The following is a 10,146-nucleotide window of genomic DNA, read 5'->3' as shown; positions in this document are numbered from 1 at the left end:
AGAGACAAACATTCTGACACAATTGTAAGACAATCACACAGAAAATATGGCTTCTAGGGAGTTAACATTTTTCTTCAAAGAATTTGACCTAGTGGCCTAGTATTTTACTTCATGTAAACTAATTTTGAACTTGACCTAGATTTCATAGACAAAGCTTTAAGAAGGTCAAACAGAAAATGTTTTTTTTGTTGTTGTTGTTGAGCTTATCGTCGCACCGACACAATTAAAGATCATATAGTGACTTTCCAGCTTTGATGGTGAAGGAAGACCCAGGTGCCACTCTGTGCATTATTTCTTCGCGAGCGGGCATGCACCTGGGTAGAAACACCGATCGTCCGTAAGTCAGCCAGCTTATATGAAGAATTCAACGCCCCAAGTGAGGCTCGAACCCACATCGGTGAGGGGCAAGTGATTTGAAGTCAGCGACCTTAACCACTCGGCCACAGAGGACTCTTAAACAGAAAGTGAGTTCTATGTTTTCTATGATTTGACCTGGTGATCAATGTCTGACCTCAGGTAACCTTGTGTTGAACTTGTCCTAGATTTCATAGAGACAAACATTCTGACAAACTTCCATAACGATAAGGTACAAAAAGTGGCTCCTAGAATGTTAACAAGGATTTCCTACTAACTGATCTTGTAACCCAGTAACAAACTTGTCCGAGATTTTATTCAGTGTAATATTCTGACCAAGTATAATTGAGACTGGGCTAAAACTGTAACATCTAGAGTGTTAACATTCAAACTATTGACCGCTGACGTAGCACGACAACGGGCGACGGACACAGTATGATCACAATAGCTCAACACTGAGCACTGAACTAAAATAGAATGACAATGAAACGATCACAGCTCCAAAATAAGCGGGTACGTTTAAGATATATTTTAAAATAATTTTATTTTAATATTTTTAATCACCAAAAAGCAGATCTACCTGCGCACATGTTTAAATATAAGACAAATGGGGTCTGAAATTCATTTCCCCTTATTCGTTTTAGATCAAGAACAATGTACTATCCAAAACCCATATTCCATTCTTTTTTCAACTTTACAACAAAACGTTTTTAGTAATTTCATTTTTGTAACAGAAAATTTCAAAACAACATATTCAACGTGAATACGGGGTGAATAGCAACTTTTTTTATCGGGCAAGGTCGGCAATAAACCCCCCCCCCCGCCCCCTCCATACCTCGTAATTGAGAGCGACCTGAAATATGCAAAGCTTAGATAAATTTTTTTGCCCACGGGCGGAAAATTCGGTAGAACCACCCGCCCTTCCGAAAAGTCGCAGAAGGGGCCCTTCCCCTCACATGAAAAATTTAAAACCCTAAAAAACAAAACCAACCCCAAAAATGAGGTTCAAAAAAAACCCACATGGGTAGGCAGTGTTGAAGCCCAAGACCGTGCCCCCCCCCCCCACGGAAAAACCCCTTATTGAAAATAAAAAAAAACCCCAACAGAGGGCAAATTTGCAAAAAACCTAAGGGTTATTTTTATTATATAATTATGATTTCAATTGTATTTTTTTAATTTTGTTATAACATGTTTTTTTCCCCCCAAAACAAACCCCACGCAGGGGTATTACGGACTCGTGGAAAAAACAAAAAAAAAAAAGAGAATTTAAAAAAACCCAAAAAAACAATTACAAAAAAAAGGTGGGGCACCGCGGGAAAAAAGAGAACCCCAAAAGGTTTTTGTAAAATTTACCCCCAAAATGCATTGATTTACAAGACCAAAAAAGTTATTTCATCGTTTTTAATGAACGCGCTGCACTCTGAAAGGGCAAACCCCCCCTCTACCTGTAGCTTTCCTGTCCGGTGGGATACCAAGTAATTTTGTCCAACACCCAAAACCAGCGTTTTAAGGGCGGAGTTTTTGGGGTTGATAAAAACCTCCCCCAGGATCCACAAAAAGGTCCTTTTCTCAGGGGTTTTTCCAAAAGAAGCTGAAAAAAAATAAATGAACTACAACGTTTGTTGAAATTAAGTTATCTTTTGTGTAATCTTTATTTCTGTATGACCATCTTCAAACATACTGAATACTCCGTTAAAGATTTATATTGTTATAAAATTTAGCGCTTGTTCGTCACACGTTTAAAATAGGAACCAAAATTTTAGCTATTTGCTCGTAAACAGTTTTTTTTAATGAAACATTTTTGTTTACATAATACTCTTTCTAAAAGCAAAAAAAAATGACAAAAGAAGTTCATATATACGAAAAGCAGTGCTTTTGGGTGTCCCATATCAAATTATTAGAGCATTTTTCGGGAAATATATTTAAAAATGTCATTGAAAATTAAATTGGTAGAACCGAGCTTGTTAAAAAACCCTGAAATAAGTTTGTTTATGATTTTAAAAAAAAAACTGTCCGGGAAAAATTATCTCTCTTGGCGAAGTTAACAGAGATAAAGATAATACAAGCTTTCAGAAATTTTTATTTTAGATAATTTTAAAGTGAAGGGTTTGTTTTTCTGCTTATTTGTGTTTGCAAATAAAGTATATCTTAAAAGTTATCTGCTTTAACTAGTGTAAACACATCAAAACTGTATATAACCTGAATTGCTGCTTTCTTTATTCCCCGTTCCCCTCCGACAAGAATACCACTGTCTTTTGAGGCAAACTCCCGTCTCCCTTGACCCCACGTTTTAAATTTGACATGTTCGGAGGGCAGCCCCCAAAGTAAAGGGTGCAGTAACACCGTATCACGAAACAAACAAATAAAGAGTTCACTACCAACATGAGTGATGCTACCATGTGGTTCATCTGCAAATATCTTACCTCCTCATTTGAAGACAAAGCTGAACATCAGGCTGTTTTCAATTAGTGGCTTAAATTCACCGCATCAACTTAAAATGTTAACCTTAAATTTTTAGTAAAAGTTCATGTTCGATGGATAGGTGTGCATGGTGTTAGATCTGTTAGTGGAGTTGTGAACCAAGCGAGTGTAGCGTGAATGATTTTCAGATCTCCTCACAGGTCTATAAACACTATGCAGACCTTTTCCGAGAATAATTACTGACTTATCTACATGCTCCCTGTTTTAAATAGTCGAGGTAAAATTTAATTTATCCAGTCTGAGAGCTCAATTGATGTTAATTTCCCAGGCCTTTAATTGTTGTCTTATTCGCAGGTGTACCCAATTTTTATCATCTAGCGAGATCTTCTTACCTATAATTCAAAAACATCTGCTGTAAAATCAGTGTATTATGTATAACGAAAACATATTTTTGTATTTTTAAAACATAAGTACAAATATTGTACAATTATTTACTTTGCCTCGGTCAGAATCTGCCCGTAAATATCATGTCGTAGTCTATAGGCCGCTGGTCAAAAATGTTTAATTATAATATCACACCCGTTAACCGGTTCCGAGCAAAACAGTTCGTGGCGGACAAAACAGTTCACCGATATTTTTTCAGGCATCTGCATTGGGGTAAGTATTCTCCATCCAAGAATCGGTTGATGCAAAACATGCAAAAGATTTTTATTTCTGTAAAAAGTAGCATGAACGAAGAACATGCCGTGTGCTTCCCGTTTAAAATTAACTTATATTTAGTAAGTTATGGCGAGTTAAAAGTGTGATTTTGTTGAAAAACTGTTGAAACAAAAGTTTATCGTGGTATATTTAATTCACTTTTCAACTTAGGGCTATTGTATTAACGTCAATCTTTAAAATAATGTTTGCTCTTAATATTGTCCAAGCTTTAAGCGACAAAACGCAATATTCAACGAGTTATAGACATTCAAACATGACATGGTCGAAAAAAAGTGTGGCGGCATTGCACAGCTCAAACTTATTTGTGTGGCGGACAAGAGCAGTCCTGTGTCATTTTTATTTTACATCAATAAGTGATCTTAATAGTGATATCAAGCTCGTAACTCTTCAAAAATAACGTTTTTAATCAGACAACAGCAATTTACACTAGCTTGTATTAACATATAGATGTAAGTCAAAGCATAATTAATCATACAACCGCCTAACAATGTAATATATCATCAACACTTCTTCCTACATTTTTTTTTAATTACAGTTACAGTGGTACGGTAGTTTGATGTGATGCTTATAGGCACTTTAAAGCCAAGAAATTTCATTCAAGCGAACGATCACTGGTGCAGATCATGATTTCGTCCTCTGTTTATCTTCGATATTTCCCAGCTTATTAAATTTTTCAATGCCGCGATTTAATGATACAATAGACTCCCTCAAATCTTTTATTCTGTCACCAATTACTCTGTTCGTTTCATTTACTTCATTTCTTAAATCTTTCATAAGTTCTGTCTGTACATGTTCTTCTTTAATCTCTTCAACACGTGCATATATTTTGGACATAATTCAAACTCCTTTTTGAATCGGGCTTTTCTGTCAGTCAGTCAAGCTCAAGTTGTTTGTACTTTAACGTGTCAAACCTATGGCTATTACAGAGGTGCTGAATTAAGTGCCTATAAACGTCAGCTGCTGTATTGCAGTAGTAGTACAGGTTGCATTGTGATCCTGAAAGAAATATTACAAATGATATAATAACTGAAGGGGAACGTTCCTAAACTGTAAGGCATCAAATCAAACTACCGTAACACTGTAACCATAATTCAAAAATGTAGGAAGACGTGTTGATGTCATATTACATTGTTAAGCGGTTTTGTGATTACTTATGCTTTGACTTACACCTATTTGTTAATAAAAGTTAGTGTAAATTGCTGTTGTCTGATTTAAAACGTTATGTTTTAAGAGTTACGAGCTTGATATCACTATTTAGACCATTTATTATTAGAGTAAAATAAAAAAGACACGGGACTGCTCTTGCTCGCCACACAAATAATTTTGTGCTGTGCAATGCCGCCACACTTTTTTTCGACCATGTCATGTTTGAATGTCTATAACTCGTTGAATATTGCGTTTTGTCGCTTAAGACTTGGACAATATTCAGAGCAAACATTATTTTAAAGGTTGACGTTAATACAATAGCCCTTAGTTGAAAAGTGAATTAAATATACCGCGTTAAACTTTCATTTCCACATTCTTTCAACAAAATCACATTTTTAACTCGCCATAACTTACTAAATATAGGTTACTTTTAAACGGGAAGCACATGGCATGTTCTTCGTTCATGCTACTTTTTACAGAAATAAAAATCTTTTACATATTTTGCACCAACCGATTCTTGGATGGAGAATACTTACCTCAATGCAGATGCCGGAAAAAAATATCGGTGAACTGTTTTGTCCGCCACGAACTGTTTTGCTCGGAACCGGTGAACGGGTGTGATATAGACACCGTTATATTCAAATTCATCGACAAAAATAGTAATTATATTTTAACTGATTTTCATATGCTCTGAATTTTAAGACGTTTCGAAATATATGTAAAGTAACACAATCATGTACATTTTATTAACATTCTTAAATTAGCTAACCATACATTTTGCCACTTTGCAGGTACAATGTAATCAATGTCAGGATGGCCAAAAGTGTCCAGACCATTTACCGTACTGCACTCCAGTTGGCTGTGTGTTGCAATGTCCAGATGGTGCGTTTACCAACGGTTCAAATTGCGTCCAGGACTGTGCTGACCAGTATATATTCAACAGTACATGTGTACCTAATTGCCCCGCAAGCAGTGGACTTATCGAGGAGCAAATTAATTTCAAATTTAAAAAGCTGAGATTTTGTCGGTCACAGTGTGGTGAACATACTTTTGCCTACAATAATACCTGCATCAGATCCTGCCCTCACGACAGCAAATTTGTGGAGAACGGACAATGTGCTAGCAATTGCTCTAGTTTAAAGACGTTACATCGAAACATTTCTGACGATAACCGACTGGTTGGAATCGAATGCCGCGAAACTTGCAATAAATCGTCCAAGAATCCATTTCAGTCTACTAATGAGTGTGTATCCAAATGCAATGAAGGTCAATTTGTTGTCGATGGTAAATGTCTGAAAGAGTGCCCAACAGACAAGCATGTTTTAATCAGCTTAGAAGTGTGCATACAAATGGGAAAGTGTCTGCGGGTTTGGCCTGAGCAGAAGTATTGTTCAGAAAGATGTCCAGATTCTTATTTTATATACAATACAAGTTGTGTACACAGATGTCCTGAAACTTCTATGTACGCGCTCGACGGGCATTGCGTGAAGAACTGTCCAATGGACAAACGGTATACATGTTATAAGCCTGAATCTTTATATTTGACTGAAGAGAGTGTAAAAGGGTGTTGTGAAGAGTGTCCACACCCACTTGTAGCAAATAACTTTACATGTGTCGATGTGTGTCCGTTAGGAATGAAAGAATTTGAAAGGACCTGTTTATGGGTGTGTCCGAATGATACCCACGTTGAATACGTAACAGAAATTGGTAGTTTCCGTTGTGTAACAGGTTGTAAAAAGTACATTATGAATAATTTATGTACCGATTCCTGTCCAAATGACGCAAAGTATATATACGAATCTCACTGTGCAGCCGAATGTCCAAATTCATATCCTTACAGGGTCGAGAATTCATTTACGTGCTTAAAAGAATGTCCTAAAAACTTCAAGAAAAACATACTTACAAATGAATGTGTTGAAATTTGTCCAGCAGAGACGAGCGTCCATGAAATGACTTGCGTGAGCGAATGTCCTAAAGGATTCAAACAGATAAATAGTCGCACTAGCGAAGTGAATTGTGTAAAATCTTGTGATAAATATGAACTAAACGGAACGTGTGTTGATTCGTGTCAAAGTTATTCTGTAAATAAAACCTGTGTTGAGAAGTGCCCTAGAAACTACAGTTTCAGATATAGAGAGTCCTGCTTTGCAATATGTCCAGCCAATACGTGCCTAATGGACGATGGATTCAACTGTACTGACGATTGCATGAATGATATAGGGAACAATAAATTGGTCTACACGTGCCCAAAAAGCACTCCGTATATACAAAAGTACATGTCAGAAAGACGATGTGTCTCGGCATGTGAAAGAAATGAAGTTTTGAATGACTTTACATGTATCAATGTTACTGATTGTAAAAGAGCAGTTTTATCACATGGAAAATGTGAGCACGAATGTCCGGAGGGTTACTTATATATGCCGAAAAACAGAAAGGAGTATGCTTTGAGTGTAGGTGACTATCAGTATAAGGTAGAAGACGCACAAGAAAACCCTTGTGTGACTGCGACCGAAGCATACTTGAGTGTGGTATTTATCGGCATAGTGGTGGTGATGTATGCAACAGGTGTTGCCATTTTCCTTTCTAACATACAGATTGGTGTAAATATATGTGGACGCAAGAAAGAGCAAGAGTCTACCACGGAAGAGGTACACATTCAATCTGCTATTTTATAGTAATTCAAGTCCATGTCAAATGTCCCATGTGTGCGTTATCTTGACCTTTGACGTGACAAACATAAAACAGGTAGGAATCGGTAGGAAGTCAATACTGTCATGCAATAAAGTTTAAAGATTATATGCCAAATCGTTTTCAGGTGACTTATCTCAAACCATCCAGTTCCAAGGTCACCCCTGACACCAAAACAATGGGGATCATCTACTGCCAATAGATGGTCATGCGATGAAGTGTATGGTTATATGAGCAGTAATTTTCCAGACCTTTGGAAACAATTTACTTTTGTTTTCAAAGCTTCTATGACCTTTATCTTTATTAGACTGACCCCTGAAACAACAGGGAGCATGTACTGGTCACATACAAAATTCCTGTTTCTAGTTAGGCTATTGATCAGATCAGAAATTGTTTTCAGTCTAAATGTCAGCGAGATCTTGACCATTGCCATCCTTACCCCTAAAACGATGGGTTCATCTACTGACCAGAGCTATTATTTACCTTTGTATATATCACTGCAAATACACTCTGTTCCAAAAGGAAGTGTGCACTTAGTTTTCTGTTATTTTTTCTCGGTTATTTTCATGAAAACTTATGTTTGGTACCAAAATTTAAATCAGTTCGTAAACAAATTGGTGTGCATTTTAGATTTTGAGTTATACCTGAGAGTTAGTGTATGAAAAAATGAAACAAAAACGTCGGGGAATTTTTTGAAATATTTAAACTTAAAGAGTGCACACTTCCTTTTGAGCTGAGTATATATCATTCTGTTGTTACATTACAGGTGTTTGATCATAGATGTGGTGAAAGGAGCAATGCCAGTTCGAACTGTGTTCAGGATGTACCAGCAGCAAATGAACACAGTGAAGATAGATGGCAAGACGATGAACCTTTGCTAACACTGACTGAAAATAATGCACAGTCGGCAGGGAATGGGGATGTTCCCATGTTAGATCTGGCTGCCAATACCATACAGGACAGCAGTAATATTGAGGAATATTGCATGGTTGATATACATGTAGCTGGTAACCATGGTGAAATGAATGAAGAAAATGAAGACGTGCCGTTGCTGAGTGCTAGTTTGTAGACGACTGACCATAGTTACAAATCATTTGCTTTAAAGCCAGCTTTTTTGAAGCTTGAACAAAAAGTTGTGTACTTCTACATGCAATAAACCAGCAACAGCTGACTACTGACGTTGATATTACATCATTCTACAGTATACTTTCTTACATTTAACAACGTTTTACTAAACCTTATACCTCTTGAAATGATTGATCAGCAACCAGATTATAGATAAAGTCTCACATATCTGTCATTATCATTACAGATGTAGGAATGATTGAAGCATTATTATATAAATATATGAAATAGTTGCTTTCGCTGTGGATGGGTTCTTCTTTGTATATAGTATTTTAGTATACATGTATTTTATTGTGAATTTAATGTTTAATTCATTTGTTTGTCTGTGTATAATATGTAATGTATGTTGTGCTCTTCATATTATGGAGGAAATAAAAGTATCTATCTATAACTATTTTAATTACTAAAATATCTTAGTTTAAAAATGGGTGTCATTTGTTTGGAGAGGAATTTGGAAGCATTTAGTGGAGAATTTGCTGAGAAATCATACTACAGGGAACACTTTCCCCATCTTTGGTGTCTTAATTAAACCTGGTGTATAGTTTTGTAAAATGTAAATATTAAGATTCATATTTTTACATTATTTTAATACAACATTTTACATCATAATTATTTTTATAGACATTGATATGTATTATTTGTTATTAAAGTCTTTAATTTTTTGGATTATAATGTCATTTTTGTAACTTAAAAACAATTACAATTTTTAGTTAAAGATACATTTTGAACTTTCAATTGATTGCTAAAGGACTTTGTTATTAGCACCTTAAGTGAAGCTTCCTAACTAGCATCTCAACAACTAAAACATAAACAAACTATAAATGAGCCACGCCATGAGAAAACTAACACAGTGCGTTTGCGACCAGCATGGATCCTGACCAGACTGCACATCTGGGCAGTCTGGTCAGGATCCATGCTGTTCGTTAACAGTTTCTCTAATTGCAATAGGCTTTGAAAGCGAACAGCATGGACCCTGACCCGACTGCGCAAATGTTGGTTTTGTCATGGCGCAGCTCAAATATTGGTAAGAAATCACTTTTACTTAGGTTTTTATCAAAATTCTTCAATATCTAAATGAGTGCAATTGTCATTTTTGACAGGAAACCATCCTGAAATTTCTTCAGGAAAATAATATGCTTGGCTTGACCAATAAACTCCAATGTCCAAATACTATTCAAACTTGGATATTCTTGTTTAGTAAAACTGGATTTTAACTAACAAGTGTGGACTCATTTCCATGCATAACTTTTCTTTTATTCCTTTAGGACTTTTTATTAATTCAAATTACTTTTGTTCATTGTTCATATTGTGTAAATGTGATTTTGCATGGTTTTTTAAAAGAAGTAAGAACTTCTGAAGATGTCAGTTGTATCCAACGTAAATTTTACTTGCATTCCGAGTGACTTAAAGAATTGAGATATGTTATCTTTTTCCGTATCCATTACTTTCTGTAAAAGCACATATAATTTTGCGCATTTGAAATTTTTAGTATGTCTGCAAGGTTTAATAATTGAGAAGCGAAAATTAAACCCTCGCAAAAATTTCTGTTTTTACATTAAAGCAAGGATATCAGCTTTATTTCTCCCTTTTTGTTGAAAAAAAAACAAGTTCAATTATATATCTAAATAAGAATCTCATTCCCTATTTTATTAAAATTTGAATATTGTATAGTCATTCAAAACTTGAATATTC

General features: G+C 35.6%; 1 protein-coding gene across 1 annotated transcript; it reads left to right on the top strand.

The window, feature by feature from the left end:
- The first annotated feature begins 831 nt into the window (after positions 1-831).
- LOC128548693 (proprotein convertase subtilisin/kexin type 5-like) lies at positions 832-10,146 on the top strand. Its single transcript, XM_053524056.1, has 3 exons — positions 832-867; positions 5,433-7,289; positions 8,096-10,146. The coding sequence occupies exons 1-3, from the start codon at positions 832-834 to the stop codon at positions 8,396-8,398; spliced, it is 2,196 nt and encodes a 731-aa protein (XP_053380031.1). The 3' UTR covers positions 8,399-10,146.

This window comes from Mercenaria mercenaria, chromosome 15 (assembly GCF_021730395.1).
Source record: "Mercenaria mercenaria strain notata chromosome 15, MADL_Memer_1, whole genome shotgun sequence".
Taxonomy (NCBI): domain Eukaryota; kingdom Metazoa; phylum Mollusca; class Bivalvia; order Venerida; family Veneridae; genus Mercenaria; species Mercenaria mercenaria.
Note: the sequence above shows the minus strand (reverse complement) of the source record. Positions and strands in the feature narration are given on the sequence as shown.

Excerpts from the sequence above, each read along its gene's own strand:
- LOC128548693 (XM_053524056.1), top strand. The coding sequence starts at position 832 with ATGACAATGAAACGATCACAGCTCCAAAATAAGCGG. Across the intron at positions 868-5,432 it reads CACAGCTCCAAAATAAGCGG|GTACAATGTAATCAATGTCA; the intron begins GTACGTTTAAGA and ends GCCACTTTGCAG. Across the intron at positions 7,290-8,095 it reads AAGAGTCTACCACGGAAGAG|GTGTTTGATCATAGATGTGG; the intron begins GTACACATTCAA and ends GTTACATTACAG.